This window comes from Callithrix jacchus, chromosome 6 (assembly GCF_049354715.1).
Source record: "Callithrix jacchus isolate 240 chromosome 6, calJac240_pri, whole genome shotgun sequence".
Lineage (NCBI taxonomy): Eukaryota > Metazoa > Chordata > Mammalia > Primates > Cebidae > Callithrix > Callithrix jacchus.
Genome location: NC_133507.1, coordinates 7084418 through 7100446, shown reverse-complemented (window position 1 = coordinate 7100446; position 16029 = coordinate 7084418). Strand labels below are relative to the sequence as shown.

Here is a 16029-nt window from a genome sequence, read left to right as displayed (position 1 = left end):
TTACGAGAAACCCACAGCCAGTATCATGCTGAACGGGCAAAAACTGGAAGCATTCCCTTTGAAATCCGGCACTAGACAAGGATGCCCTCTCTCACCACTCCTATTCAATATAGTACTGGAAGTTCTAGCCAGAGCAATCAGGCAAGAAAGGGTATTCAAACTAGGAAAGGAGGAAGTAAAATTGTCTCTGTTTGCAGATGACATGATTGAATATTTAGAAGACCCCATCATCTCAGCCCAAAATCTCCTTAAACTGATAAGCAACTTCAGCAAAGTCTCAGGATACAAAATGAATGTGCAGAAATCACAAGCATTCCTATACACCAAAAACAGACTAACAGAGAGCCAAATCAAGAGCGAACTGCCATTCACAATTGCTACAAAGAGAATAAAATACCTAGGAATACAACTAACAGAGGATATAAAGGACCTCTTCAAGGAGAACTACAGACCACTGCTCAAGGAAAAAGGATACAACAGATGGAAAAACATTCCATGCTTATGTTTAGAAAGAATCAATATTGTGAAAATGGCCATGCTGCCCAAAATAATATAATGATTCCATGCTATCCCCATCAAGCTACCTATGACCCTCTTCACAGAACTGTAAAAAATCACCTTAAACTTCATAGGGAACCAAAAGAGAGCCTGCATAGCCAAGACAATCCTAAGCAAAAAGAACAAAGCTGGAGGCATCATGCTACATGACTTCAAGCTGTACTACAAGGCTACAGTAATGAAAACAGCATGATACTGGTACCAAAACAGAGATATAGACCAATGGAACAGAACAGAGGCTTTGGAGGCAATGCCACACATCCACAACCATATGATCTTTGACAAACCTGACAAAAACAAGCAATGGGGAAAGGATTGACTATTTAATAAACGGTGTTGGGAAAACTGGCTAGCCATGTGCAAAAAGCTGAAACTGGACCCCTTCCTTACACCTTATACTAAAATTAACTCCAGAAGGATTAAAGATGTGAACATAAGACCTAACACCATAAAAACCCTGGAAGAAAACCTGGATAATACCATTCAAGACATAGGCACAGGCAAGGACTTAATGACTAAAACACCAAAAGCCAATGGCAGCAAAGGTCAAAATAGACAAATGGGATCTAACTAAACTCCAGAGCTTCTGTACAGCAAAGGAAACAATCATTAGAGTGAACTGGCAACCAACAGAATGGGAAAAAATTTTTGTAATCTACCCATCTGACAAAGGGCTAATATCCAGAATTTACAACAGATTTACAAGAAAAAAACAAAAAAACTCATTCAAAAGTGGGCATAGGATATGAACAGACACTTTCAAAAGAAGACATATATGAGGCCAAGAAATATATGAAAAATTCTCATCATCATTAGAGCATTAGGTCATTAGAGAAATGCAAATCAAAACCACATTGAGATACCATCTCACGCCAGTTAGAATGGCGATCATTAAAAAGTCTGGAGACAACAGATGCTGGAGAGGATGTGGAGAAATAGGAACGCTTTTACACTGCTGGTGGGAGTGTAAATTAGTTCAACCATTGTGGAAGACAGTGTGGCGATTCCTCAAGGACCTAGATATAGAAATTCCATTTGACTCAGTAATCCCATTACTGGGTATATATCCAAAGGACTATACATCATTCTATTATAAAGACACATTCACATGTATGTTCACCACAGCACTGTTTACAATAGCAAAGACCTGCAACCAACCCAAATGCCCATTGATAATAGACTGGACAATGAAAATGTGGCACATATACACCATGGAATACTATGCAGCCAAAAAAACGATGAGTTCGTGTCCTTTGTAGGAACATGGATCAAACATGGAACCATCATTCTCAGCAAACTGACAAAAGAACAGAAAACTGAACACCTCATATTCTCACTCATAGGCAGGTGTTGAACAGTGAGAACACATGGACACAGGGAGGGGAACATCACACACTGGGGCATGTTGGGGGGTTGGGGGCTGGGGGAGGGACAAGGAAGGGACAGGGGAGGGACTGCGGGGAGGTTGAGGAGGGATAACACTGGGAGAAATGCCTGATGTAGGTGATTCGGGGGCTGGAGACAGCAAAGCACCATGGCATGTGTGTACGTATGCAACAACCCTGCAAGATCTGCACATGTACCCCAGAACTTAAAGTACAATAATATATTAAAAAAAGCCAATATGGTAGACCTAAAGATATGTTTAGAAAAATGAAAATGAAAATAAAAATACATTCTTGCTGCTTTGACTGTATCCCCTCTATTGCTGATTATACAGGTCTGATATTTCCTAGGGTCCTGTTACATTTGGGGGCTGGGATTCACTGATTTTCTTGAATCCTTAAATTTATAGTTTTCTCCAAATCTGGAAAAACTTTGGCTGTTTTTTTCTTCTGTTCCTTTGGGGACTCTAATTAAATGTCTGTTAGGCTGCTGAATGCTGTATTTAAAATATGTTTTTTCTACACTTTAGGATAGTTTTTATTGTCTTCTACTAGTGTGCAGTGGACAACACACAATTGCTGCCATTATGAAGATGACATGTACATATTTTTATGTTATGAACGCCATGAAAGAAATGCTTAGGGAGGATCTACTTAGAGCTGTGACCTCTCAAGATGAGTTTAAGCTGAGCATTTAAAGGTAAGAGGTCAGGCATGCCAAGAACAGGGCGAAATGTCCCAGGCAGTGGGAACAGCAAGTACCAAGTGGAAGTGAGGGCCTTGGGTAGGGAAGAGACTGGTCATGGCAAGAAGTTGAGATCTAATTGAAAATGTAACAGGTAACTGGAAGGTTTTAAGTAGCAAAGTAAAACCCAGATGCCTTAAAACAATTTTTCGTTTGCTATACTAAGAATGCACTTAACTGTTCTTCTGTGAAGAACTGTGTAGTTTCTATAGAATAGAAACATTTCTGAATAAATTTCTTAGCTACAGATGGTCCTCAACTTGTGATAGAGATATGCCCTGATAAATCCTACACATCAACAGAAAAATTTAAGTTGAAAATGCGTTTAACATACTTATCCCCACCAAAACCTCATAGCTTAGCTCAGCTTACCTTCAATGTGCTCAGAACACATGCATCAGCCTACAGCTGGGCAGAATCATCAAGTTCTCTGCACACCGTAGAGTACTGGTTCCCCTCATGATCGTGTGGCTGACTGGGAGCTGTGCCTCACTGCTGCTGCCCAGCATCAAGTATCATACTGGGAAAAGATCAAAACTCAGCATGGTTTCTATTGAATGCGTCACTTTTGCACCATTTTAAAGTCAAAAAATCCTAAGGTGAACCACTCTAAGTGAAGGAGCATTTGTATATTTGTGTTACAAAGACAGTGAGAAAGCAGAAGAGCCATTTAAATCGTTGTCAGTGAAAAGTACAGTAACTTACTTTGGATGGCTTTTCAGTTTCAGTAGGATACTAACTTTTAAGAATCTCTCTTACAGCTGGTGGAAGTTAAAGGCCCCAGTGATCGCCTTTCACATAAGCAGATGATCTGGTTGGACGAACTGCAGAAGCTGGGGGCCGAAGTAGAAGTCTGCCATGTGGTTGCCGTTGGAGCAAAGAGCCAAAGCCTTAGCTAAAAGCTACGGAACTGGGTCATACACTGATGTAAGATTTTTATATAAAACATCATGTTTTAATTAATTTTGTTATTGTCCATTATAAACCTGATAGTTTGACTTGTCATCGTACAGTGTCAGTGTATCACAAAATAGTGTTTGCTTGAATAAACTCATTGATTCCACACATAGTAAGTAATGAGCTTTTTTTTTCCCCCTGAGACAGAGTCTCACTTTGTTGTCCAGGCTGGAGAGCAATGGTGTGATGTTGGCTCACTGCAACCTCTGCCTCCTGGGTTCAAGCAATTCTGCTGCCTCAGCCTCCCCAGTAGCTGGGACTACAGGTGTGCACCACCACACCTGGCTAATTTGTGTGTTTTTAGTAGAGATGGGCTTTTGCCTTGTTGGCCAGGCTGATCTTGAACTTCTGACCTCAAGTGATCCACCCACCTTGGCCTCCCAAAATATAGGGATTACAGGTGTGAGCCACCACACCCAGCCAGTAATGAACTTTTTAAAAGGGAAAAGCCTTGTTGACCATTTTTGGAGCTGGATGCAGTTATACGATTAGACATGCAAAAAGCTGGAAAACTCAAAAACAAGTGATGATTTGTACTTTCAGATTTTTTTGCAAAAAAGTAGCATAACCAACGTTTCCTTCAAGTAATAAATATGGGAAACCGAGAATCTTCAATTTTTCTTTACTGCCCTACACATTTAGCTGTTAAACTTTGTTTTATGATTACCTAAGGTGGTAGAAAGTTAAATTCCAATTTCTTTAGGAATTATTTAAAAACTGTCTTGAAGCTGTGTTAATTTAAGGTATCTAAATGCTTGTTCTACTGATCAGGCCCGGATCATGAAAGGAGTGAAGTCTTTATCCGAGGCAGTTGGCCCCCATTGTCCTTCTCCTTGGGACTATCCCTGACAACTCGATTGGGGTGTTTTCTCTGTTGACAGTACAGTCAAATCAGGGCTGCTCATTTGTGGGAGGGTCTCAGGCTGGGCAAGGGTGTGGTAGAAAGGTGATTTATCTATATGCCAGGCCCAGGAGTTAGGGAGTGTAATCCCAGTCTCTTAACTTGTTCTGAGGCCTTGTTGGGGGGAATATTACTCCTAGCTTTTATATTTATTGAATGGAAGGACCAGTTAGGGCACTGTCCATCAATATCCACATGGCTTTAACTGGAGCCACTTCTGAATTTCTGTTAAAAAAAGTTACTGATCACTACCTGTGATTAGAGGGCAGGCAGAAACGTCCCATGGATGACACAGAAGTACGGAATGGAGAAGACACCTTCACATCTTCCATCACCGTGTTCCTGCAGATGATTTCATACTGATAACGACAAACAGTTGCTGTGGAAATTTTATTAAGCAATCAATTTCCTTCACATTCATTACTTTTCAACAAGAAGATCTCACATCTTCCTGCTCATCCCACTTGAACTCAAGGCATCACTTTTAGGCACTAAGGTTTTCGTTTTCTCTGGAAATAAAGTTTTAACCACTTGGTTACTACCGCAGCAAACAGATTTTGCTGACGGATGTGAACAGCTTTCACCCTCTGTTAGTACAAATTAATATCCTTTCCTTCAATAAAGTTAAGACATGTTTCATTTCAAAATTGGTTTCCATCATAAAATGACAGCAAGAAACTGTACACCTTTACTTTCAATACTAGAAATTTCATCCAGCGCCTCAGCATCTGTGGGATGTTCCCCCACATGGGCTCTGCTGGTGCTGAGCTCTCTAGTGTGCTCTGCGCAGCCACCACGTGTCCCTCTGACGGCAGAAGCACTGAGCGGTTGCTTTAGCCTGGCCTGACTAAAGGCTGTCATGGTTGCTTTTCATATTATGCACAGTAAACTGTGGCACAATAATCATGATATAACAACTGTCCAGCAAAAATAAAACTCTCACTACATCTGGTTATCAGAAAAATAGGCATTTTTCTATTTTCAACCATTATTAATAGTACCTAATACTTTTAAACTTGTAAATTAACAGCAATAAAATACTACAGGAGTTAAAATACAGAAAGGTGAGGGAAGAAAATTACAGAGGGAAAAATGCTCAATCCAAACATTTAGTAGTAATAAAAAAGCAGCTAAATCAAAAAAGGAGAATTACAATTACACTGTCAATGGTAGGATACCCTGTGGTGTTATAAGGAGACTGGGTCTGGTTTCTAATCAAGGACTGTAAAAATGTTTAATAATTCTATTTGTATAAACTAAAAATAGCCCTTATTTTCTAGGCAACAAGTTGGCAAAAACCTTGGGTTTACCCATACATTTCTTAAGATATTTTCTAAGAACTCTTGTCCTGTTATATCCAGAGACAACATCAATTTTTAAAAGGCAAATAATTCAAATAGAAACAGCTACTCAGTACATACAAAGATAAAATATAGCTATCTTGAAAAAACTTGTTTTAGAAAAGGAAATAACACTTACTACTATAACGATTTTCCGTATCTTAGGATGGCAGTTTAAGAAATGAACAAATTTGAAAGCATCCATGTTTTCAGCAGGGAATAAGGAGTGTGGGGGAGGTGGTGCCCCCCGTCTCACTGCTGTAAGCTTCAGCTTTGCCCTCTACCCTGGTGGGCAGGCTCCTGTCACACAGTTTGGAAACTAGGGAGTTTCAGATCCAGCAAACTGTCTGCTCATTCTCAACACTGCTGTCAAAAGTTGGAGGGTTGGGGAGCACTTCTCTCCCTATTTATTCAAATGGCAGTGTTCTGAGAGAATCCATTTTTATTTATCCTGTATTCCTAAGCATTAGGAGCTATGAGAGAAGGAGAGTATCTGTGCAGGCGCCCAACTCATGACCTCATTAGTTATTTCCAAGAAGAAGTGCCGGCAATAGTTTACCATGTTAGAAAGACTGATGGCCGAGCCCAGCACACCTCCCAGCAAGCCTTGATTCTGAAGGTGCACTCTCCTGCCTACACCACTAACCTCTCAGAGGAATCGGCATCCCACAGGCCACTCCCCAGTTGCTTTCAGAGGAACAGGACTTTGGGGACTCCTGGTTATGAAGCTTAATAAGAAAAGCCTATTTCCGATATGCAATGGGATTTTCACACCCCAATTTTAGAAGTAAAATTATAGTTTCTTCTGTAATAATTTGTATCTTAATGTTAAAGGCACTTCTAAGTTTAATTATCTACAGCAAATGCTTTAGAGTTAGCAGTGCATATCATTTTAAAGTTAGCCCTATGAAGTTAAAAGCAAACTCCTGATTTCAAAACACAGTGATCTAAGGTCTCCAAGAAGGTGATCTAAAACAAATTCTGGCCACAGAACATTGAACCTTCATCAGGTGAGTTCAATTCGAAATGACAAAGTGACTGGAAAAATATATGAACACTTCCTAAAGCCTGCTGGAGGTCTTATCAGATGTAACTGAAAATGATACAAAACGCGAATTTCTTATCTTTCCTGTTTGCTGCTTGGCGTTGCTAATGCGACTATCAGATAGCCTTCAGGAGGCGGTAGGAAAAATGGATGGAGACACAAATGTAGCAGACAGAGAAACGAACAGTCTGGTCACAGTTACAAGAGCCAGACCTGTAATGACAGAGGACAGAAACAAGATTTATATGTTTTACAGTAAGTGTGAAAAAAAGCATGATTCAACATGTTTTTAAATATTAGTGCAAATTCCAACTATCATTCTTACATATAAAGTTATTAGAGCTTCAAATGCCTAGGTTAGCAATTTGAATCTGGAGGAAAAAAGTTTACGGCTTCCCTCAAAATGTTCAGAAAACATCCTATTTTAGTCTTCATTTGCTAACGTCTCAGTAGACAACCATATTTTGGCCCCACTTAAAAATTTGCTTAATGGCGTTCCTAAAATGCTTCGTCTGCACAGATTCCCTACAGGAGAAAATGGGAATGAGGAGGAGAGAAACTCTGGCGTCCCTGAGGCGTCGTTGGGGCTACTGGCTCTGAAGTACATCCTGCTCTGGCCCAGCTCCCCATAGCAGGCCTCTAGGGGGCCACTGCACTGCTGCCGCAGCATCCTGCTCAGCACATCGACTTCATCGGCCAGGACGGAGAGCTTGTGAAAGGCTGTGATGGGGCCGCCTAGGCTGATCTGGGCCTCGGGAACCCAGCGGAAGTAGCACAGTTTCCACAGTTTTAAGTGTGTTCCAGAGACACGTGGCAGAATAACAGCGTGCAGGTCAACTGGCTTGGAAAACCATTCTCTAAAATACTGCTCCATATCACTGTTCTGGCTGTTGGTTTGCTGAGGTGGATCTGGCTTTAGTTTTAATATCAGTGAATTTCTCCTTGGAAGTAATTCTTGGTCACTGATGATTCCATTCTTTAAGGAAGACGGCATTCCTCTTAGTGTGGAGCTGTAGCTTTTCTATACAGAAGAGATTTTACCATTATGTTCCGGGGTTTCCCTTTTTAGAAAGATTGTAACGATGCAATGGCAAATATAAACTCAACACTACGAAAAATTAATGGAATTTCCACTTCAAAGAACATTTTCCTCCCTTCTTTGCAGTCTGTATTCTAATCCTCCTCCCTTTAAAATTCTTCTTAGGTGTTGACTCTTCCTAGGCTATCAGCATCAGCCTGAATAGGGTAGGGATGAGAGTACCTGCTAGCCACTAATTTACTTAAGGATAAGTTCTAAGACTAGGGTTGGGGGAAAAAACCCAGACCTGGCTGATTGTATCAAGAACAGCAGACTGGATGGGTTTCAGTAAACGGGGCTGGCAGGCTCAGAGCCGCAGTCTGCCCACGCTCAGGTACTGAGGCTTTGTGGAACTCAGACACCAAGAAGGAAGTCGGGATATAGTCATTTCAGTTAAAAAGGCAATGATCCCTCAGAAACTGGCATTAGCAGTGTGTTACTGTTGGAAGTACCTTTACTTTTAATGCTCTCTGTTCTGAAACATGTGTTTGGTTACATGTGAGCCAACATGAGGTTTTGTTAGCTGTCATTTACCTTTGTCCGTTTAAAAGACTTCATGGAGCCGTTCTGTACACAAGGTGTGCTCTTTCCAATGTAGAAGGGGTTATGGAAAAGGGTGCGGTCCTTTGCTGTAAACTGGAGTGACCAGTCCCAAACAGAGGGGAATCTTAAGCCCTTCTCATCACCCAACTGGATATTTTTGCTTATTGCAAATTCCTGCAAAATAAATAAATAAGTATTTGAACATCTGTGAAGAGATGCAAAACTAAAGATTTTCTCATGAATTCCTTTTCTCAGATGAGCCATTCATCATTATATAAGTTAAATGTTCTGTACTGCAGCCCTCAAGACCCACCAGAGCGGCACTTTCACTTCAAGAGAGGAGGCGCTCCTGGCTCTTGAGCACAGAGAAGCCCGACAGTCCCCATAAACAAGGAGTGTGTTATTCAGGTGCCTTCTGCCTTAGGACCCCAAGGAAGCTGTGCCCTTAGTGCAGTAAGAATGTTATTCAGAGAAATTTCACTAACCTGACACCAGAAAGTCTTAACCAGGTTGAGTTTATTTCTGTAGTTACAGTATTTTCCTTTTATGAGCACATGATCTGCACATTTAAGCAGATACCTGTTGGTAAGTGGACTAACAAAATCTTTGGATGGAAATCACTACCACCAATTTTATAACTTATTTTCTAAGTGGGGAGCCTCACTTCACTGAGTCAGTGATCTCAAATCACAGGCCACAGACTCGGGGTAGGGAGGAAGGAATCAACTCTCCTATAGTCCTAGCAGGTGGCTAAGACCATGGAGACCATGTACACAGGAGACCCCTCTTCACAGGAGTCCACCTCTGGCCTGGACTCTGGGCTGGTACAACTTGGTTATCTGGCTTCTCACTGTAGTAAACTGAGGCAACACAAGGCTACAGGGTGACAGCCAACCACTTCTCTGTGAGGAAGACATGGAGCTCCTCTGAAAGGCAGCCTAGACCATCTCCATGAAGCAGTCACATTTAGCAATGTGGAGAAAGGACTCTCAGCTGAGTGACGGCAGAAGGCTACCACAGCAGCGAATACACAGCAGTTACCTGGAGGACATATCCCCAGAGTCTCTGGATGGTGGGAAACGTTGGATTCTTTGCTCTGTACCTTTTAGTACTCTCCAAATTTTCTACCAAAAAAACTCGAATAATTTATTTGGAAATTATTAAAAAAACAACGAATGTTACTAGGAAAAAATATATGGCAGTCAGGAGGCCAGGTGGCATTCCCTGCCACAGTGGCGGCCTGGAATCATCAAGAAATGGATACGCTGTCTAACAGCACAGAGCATTTTTTAAATGTTTACAAAATTTTCTATTTCAAATAAGTAAAAATTCATTAAGAACCAAATACACATATTCTTAAAAATTTTTAGTCACCTGAAATTTCATCATACACGTACGTGGATTAAAAACAACCCATTTGCTTTAGACACTGTCAAGAGCTGAAATCTAATAAAACGTGAACCTGAACCTATTTTAATGGCCCTTCAGTAAGTATACAGAAACTGTCCTCCTGGCTAAGTGTGGTGGCCCATGTCTGTAATCCCATTACTTTGGAAGGCTGAGATGGGTGGACCGCTTGAGTTCATGAGTTCAAGACCAGACCGGGCAACATGGCAAAACCCTGACTCGACAAAAAAACAAATTCAAAAATTAGCTACGTTTGGTGGCATGTGCCTGTAGTCCCAGATTCTCAGGTGGCTGGGGTGAGAGGAGTGCTTGAGCCCAGGAGGCAGGGGTTGCAGTGAGCTGAGATCACACCACCTGGTAACAGAGCCAGATTCGGTCTTAAAAGAAGAAGTCCTCTTTTTTTAAAAGGTGAAAATTAAAAATATTTATCTCCAAGGGATATCAGATTTTCTATAAACACCACCTGGCCACTAGCACCTAAGGTAGCCTCAGAATGGAAAAAAAGAAATGCTTTGGGCTTTTGGCTGTGTGGAAGGGGCTGAGGACAGTTAAGAATCAAAGAATCATGACCCTTAGTCAGTCAATGACCAGTTCCTACTATGGAGGAAGGGAGAGGAAGATTCATGTTAGTATTTGTCAGAAAAAGCTTTTTTTTGGGGGGTGGGGTGGGGGCTTTCTGGCAAAACCCAGAAAGCCTGCTAGATAAATTCTAACAGAGCTGTAACACTAGAAAAAGCTTTTGAAAAAGCCAAATTAAATAAATAGGGCACTAGAACATGAACAGAGAAAGCAGATGAAATACTTGTACAAAGTATTTTGTACAGCTCCCTCGATTCAGTAGCGCTCACTCCTGGTGAGAAGTCTCAGCATATGCAGCATCCGCCAAGCAGCAGAGGTGGTGGGGTCTGGGGGCCGGGGGTCCTCCACGCAGATACCAACTCAGTGCACTGCCGAGTCCCCAGACCCCGAAGTCTTTGTCCTCGCCTCATGCACCTTTTGTAGGCTCACACTGTGTGCACAGGGTAGTGACGGGAGAGAATGGGGAAAGAGCTGAGAGAGGCAAACAAGGCCAAGGGCAAGCCTAGCTCAAAGCAGATGGGGGGCCCAAGAATGATTATGGTGATGACAAATGAAAACAAGCAACTGGGAGAGCGTGTATTTTAGAAACAAGTAAGTGTTCCATGCCTCAGGAGCCTCTGAGCCTGTATCACTGGTCCAGGGGACAGACTCTGGCTCTGTCACCCAGGCTGAAGTGCAGTGACAGTCTCAGCTCACTGCAATCTCTGCCTCCTGGGCTTAAGCCATCCTCCTACCTCAGCCTCCCCAGTAGCTGGGACCACAGGTGTGCACCACTACATCAGGCTAATTTTTTATTTTTTATAGAGACAGGCTGACGGTGTTGAGTTTCTTTGAGCCCTGGGCTCCCCAAAAGTGGCAATGTTGGACAATCCCTCCTGCTTTTCATGTCCTGAGAACTGACTCCCATGAACTGAATCAGACCGCCCTCCCTCCTGATTCCCGTTTTCTGACTATAAAATACCCCAGGCTTTGGCCTTTTCTTTGGGACACCCATTAATTAAATTCTCCCTCCTACAATAGCCTGAATAAAATCAGCCCCTTAACTAACCAGTGTGTTGTGTCTTCTACACTAACAAATCCAGAATAATTCATATGTCTTTAGGAAAATTTGCATAATGCTTCACAGTTTACAAAATGTTTTCACCTCATACAATGAGACTAAAGGCAGAATTGTTAGTCTGATAGATCCATTTTACAGATAAGGAGCCCGGACTCACAAGCTGCACTTTTCCCAGACCAGGGCCAGAATTCAGGTTTCCTGCTCCCCAGGCCACACTGCCCAGCCCAGGGCCTTACTGCTGAGGCTGAAGACCCCGGAGCTCACTGAGGGTAATCAACTTCCTAGACAGGCTTCCTGAAGGCCCACAAGAGCTACCCCTTTCTGTTTCTCTCAACGGTCTCTGCAGCAATTGTCAGCGTCTGTTGTTGGTTCAAGCGTGGGTGAGACAGCACTTTGGTCCAGAATGGTTCCCCCCAGTGGCAAGCAGTAGCTAGTTTGCCTTGAGACTCTGCTTAGTCACAAATGACTCTTCCTCTAGATCAATAATGAATTGTGACGGGAAACTCAGAACTCTTGAAGGAAAACAATCTTGTTTTGTACAACTTTTTATCCTCCTGACCAGGAAATAAACGTCCTGTAACAGGCCTTTGGCTTTTACTACCCAGTAGCCCAAATGTGAAACATAAATACAAAAGCATGACATTTAAGGTGGTTAATTTACATCTTTAAAGGGGTTTACTACAAAAAATTACATCAGAGTAAAACATAAAAAATGTTCACTCATAAAAATAATTTCCTAGATTTTTGTCTTTAGTTCATTCAGAAATTTCAGCTGAAAATGGCACTAAGAGAGTTTTAAATCATAGATTTTAAACAGACAGTTAATTATACTTCAATTATGCCTTGATAAAGTTGTAAAAACAAAAAAAAACGTAGCCAGGGCCACAGGGTCGCTTACCGTGCTTTGCTTCACTCGCTGGTGAGGGGAGTTGAACAGGAAGGTGCCGAACAGTGAGATCCGGGTGCTGTCATACAGCACTGCCAGGTAAGCTTCTGAGAACTCGAACGCTGCAGGGTACTGTTCCAACAGCTGCCAGGTAGCATCCAAGAATAGCAAAAATAAAGGAGACTGGCAAATACAGAGAAATGGGATCATTTCATGTTATCCTTCAGCCATTCACACTGACTTCAAAATGTACTGCTGATGTTAAAGAGATGAAACATCTGAGCCTAAAACACTCGGCTCCTAAGCTGGGCTAAGGAGAGACGACAGACACCTACCAAACCCAAGAAGTAAGGATCCACCATGATAAACATCACAACCCTCTGCCCAGTAAGTGTAACAACTTGAACTGGCAAAGCAGGCAGCTGAGTAGGTTGCCACTATGTAAAGGAGGAAGAGCAAAATATGTGTCTAAGCATGACCTAGAAACAATTCTTTAGATTTGATAACAAAACCAAACCATCAACAAACTTCTGTAATTTTTGGTTGATCCTGTAGGCTCACCATCAGAAAACACTTTGCTATCAGCCTAGGTCACATGGTGTGTCCCCAAGTGCAGCAGCTGATGACCACTATTTTTTATGAGACACCACAAGTCAAACGGTGGTCTCTGAAACAATCTTCTAAAAACTGATCTGACTTGCCCGGCCTGTAAGCTATTTGTTAGGCCTTCCACAGTCTAACTATAAATCTATGGCAACCACTAATTCCACAGCTGTTACAGAAGTGGCCCTCTCATCATAACTTCCCATCATAACCTGGATATCCCATTTTAAGAAAATGTGATATTCCAAAAGTTATTTTTCCAAATAGCTAATGTGCTTGTTATCTGTTTTACAAGATTTTATTCAGAATTTTTTCAGTACTTTTACACTAAGACAAATTCAATAGACAACTTTAAACACTTCGCCTCATAGTTAGGAGAATCTTTAATAATAAACACATCAATTTGGACTCTAGTCCATTAGCTAGCTTTGGACTAAGGAAGCTATGTTGTACGAAATACAGTACTTTTTAAAAGCCCCTGCATCTTTTCAAGACTGATATAAAGGCATGAAGATTTTGTTACCTCTTTCTCTGATCTCTTCAGATGGTTGCATCTGTCTAGGAATTGATATCCTGCCATGACCCACTCCTTTTGTATCAGACTCTGAAATCCAACAATTGTCCTAAAATAGGGATCCAGCATCACTTGAACAAGAGAAGCGACTAAACAGCTCAAGTCTCTTCCTTCCTCCTCTGTCAATAAAATGCAAAGAAGATGATGACAACATACAAAAATTCTGAGAGAGAAAGGGAAGTAAAGGAAATCTAGGTAACTAAGTGTTCTACGCACCTAGGCTGCCTTCCAGATAATCTGTATAAGGAAATTTTACTGGATTCCAGCAACTCTAAAATATTACAGACTTGTAGATAAACTAAAGTAGCACTTAATAGAAGATGTGCTTTTATAATGGGATTTGCCAGATAATAAAGGCTCATCAGTCACACTTTTTACATTTGAATGACTGTGGTAGAAAATCCTTCTGGACTCCACTCTACTGCTCTTCTGTCAAGGTATTAAGTCTAAGGTAATCTTTCTACTGACAACTCCACGCAGCAATACTGAGAGGTGAATGGGGAAAGTGGGACCATTCACTACCACCTGGAACTGTGGCCAACAATTCCCTCCTGTCTTTTACAGTTGTCCTTTTCAATGAGGTCGGAATTATCAAAGCCAGGGAAATCAGAAGAAACCTACTGACCAACATCCTTGTTGATTACAGATGTAAAAAATAAAAATAAATATGACTAAACCAAATTATCCAGGAATGCAAAGTTGGTTTAACATCTGTCAATCATAGTAACATACCACCGTAATCAAATAAAGGTCAAACTAACACGATCAACTCATCAGATGTAGAAAAATTCTACATTCATTCCTGTTTAGGAATAAAAGGGAACTTCTTTAAACTGATCAGAGACATCCACAAAAAAACTACAATTAATGTTATTCTCGTTGGTAAAAGACTGGATACTTTCTCCCTAAGATCAGGAAGACTACAAGGATATCTGTTCTCTACACATCTCCATCTGATTGTCCTGGAGAATACAGCCAGAGCAATTAGGCAAGAAAAAGAAAATAAGAGGCATCCAGATCAGAAAGAAAAAGGTAAAAACTGTATTTGCAGACAATATGATCCTATATGTAAAAACTCCTATGCAATCCACAAAATAACTACTCGAACTAATAAATGAGGCCCATAAGGTCACAGAAATTCGATATGTAACAATCTGAGCACACTATAAACCTGAAAATGAAATTAATAATTATATTCACAGTAATATTACTTAAGAGATTTAACAAAATAAGCATAAGACTTGCACAATAAAACACTGCTGATAAAATGAGAAATCTAAATGGAGCAGCATAATTCCTAACAGCCACAAAGAAGAAACAACTCAAATGCCAATCAACAGGTAAATGGGTAAGCAAAATGCACTTAAATAGTGAAATACAATTCAGAAATAAAAAGGAACACATTGCTGATACATGCTACATGAACGAACCTCAAAAACATGTATGTTGAATGAAAGAAGCCAGAGGCAAAAGACCACAAATTTTATGATTCCATTTATATGAAATGCTGAGAAAAGGAAAAATCTACAGACAGAAAGATTAGTGACCGCCTAGAGCTGGGACAGGTCTTTTTGGGGTGATGAAAAATTTCTAAAACTAAACTCTGTATATTTACTAACAATTATTAGGCTGGGCGCAGTGGCTCACACTGCGCCTTGGGAGGCCGAGGCAGGTGGATCACAAGGTCAAGAGATGGAGACCATCCTGGTCAACAAGGTGAAACCCCGTCTCTACTAAAAATATAAAAAATTAGCTGGGCATGGTGGCGCATGCCTGTAGTCCCAGCTACTCGGGAGGCTGAGGCAGGAGAACTGCCTGAACCCAGGAGGTGGAGGTTGCAGTGAGCCGAGATCGCGCCATCTCACTCCAGCCTGGGTACCAAGAGCGAAACTCCATCTCAAAAAAAAAAATTATTGAATTACAAATTCAAAAATCAATGAATTTTATAGTATTTAAATTTTAACTAAACTGTTTAATATAAAAATGTTAGTAAAATGAAGGTTCAGTACTACTTCTGAGGCCTTTTGTATTACAAATGCATGGAGAAATGGAGGATAAACAGGGTTCTCCAATATGATGATAACACCCCCTGGATGAGAGAGAAATTTCGACTACTAGGCTCTGCATGCATTTGTGAGTTACACACACACTGGCCGCATCAGTTCAGGATTACTTTATATGGCACATTACTATTTTATTTTTTTCCTAAAAGTTTTAAAGATTTTTTCCTCATCAAAGTCAATTAAGTTTGACAGTTATTAAAAGTACTTTTGCAAGCTTGGCTGGGTGCAGTGGCTCATGCCTATAATCCCAGCACTTAGGGAGGCTGAGGCAGAACACCTAAGGTCACGAGTTTGAGACCAGCTTG

The 16029-nt window shown here is 41.1% G+C and overlaps 2 protein-coding genes and 1 non-coding gene across 60 annotated transcripts in view; 1 reads left to right on the top strand and 2 right to left on the bottom strand.

Annotated features, from left to right (window-relative positions):
• FAN1 (FANCD2 and FANCI associated nuclease 1) overlaps window positions 1–8780 on the top strand; it is a 42969-nt gene extending 34189 nt beyond the window's left edge. For 12 of the 49 annotated variants that reach the window (XR_013536540.1, XR_013536555.1, XR_013536558.1 and 9 more), the window contains 2 exons: window positions 2474–2643; window positions 3450–3753. Coding sequence is in view for 16 of the 49 variants with exons in the window: in XM_078375888.1 (XP_078232014.1) it covers window positions 2474–2641 (168 nt within the window). In the remaining 33 variants the exon portion in view is untranslated. Of the gene's footprint in view, window positions 1–2473; window positions 2644–3449; window positions 3754–4784; window positions 5194–7451 lie in introns of those variants that run through there. The other 37 variants (XR_013536529.1, XR_013536527.1, XR_013536536.1 and 34 more) reach the window with 6 other exon arrangements.
• MTMR10 (myotubularin related protein 10) overlaps window positions 1–16029 on the bottom strand; it is a 66311-nt gene that overhangs the window by 8488 nt on the left and 41794 nt on the right. For 2 of the 10 annotated variants that reach the window (XR_013536564.1, XR_013536563.1), the window contains exons 13-18: window positions 13611–13780; window positions 12497–12667; window positions 8544–8726; window positions 4799–4925; window positions 3429–3521; window positions 3061–3208 (exon numbers count right to left, since the gene is read on the bottom strand). Coding sequence is in view for 2 of the 10 variants with exons in the window: in XM_035303654.3 (XP_035159545.2) it covers window positions 7356–7952; window positions 8544–8726; window positions 12497–12667; window positions 13611–13780 (1121 nt within the window). In the remaining 8 variants the exon portion in view is untranslated. Of the gene's footprint in view, window positions 1–3060; window positions 3209–3428; window positions 3522–4798; window positions 7953–8543; window positions 8727–12496; window positions 12668–13610; window positions 13781–16029 lie in introns of those variants that run through there. The other 8 variants (XR_013536566.1, XR_013536565.1, XM_035303654.3 and 5 more) reach the window with 6 other exon arrangements.
• LOC118154973 (U7 small nuclear RNA) lies at window positions 10627–10688 on the bottom strand. The gene has a single exon (XR_004745215.1). It is a non-coding gene; the product is annotated as a U7 small nuclear RNA (small nuclear RNA).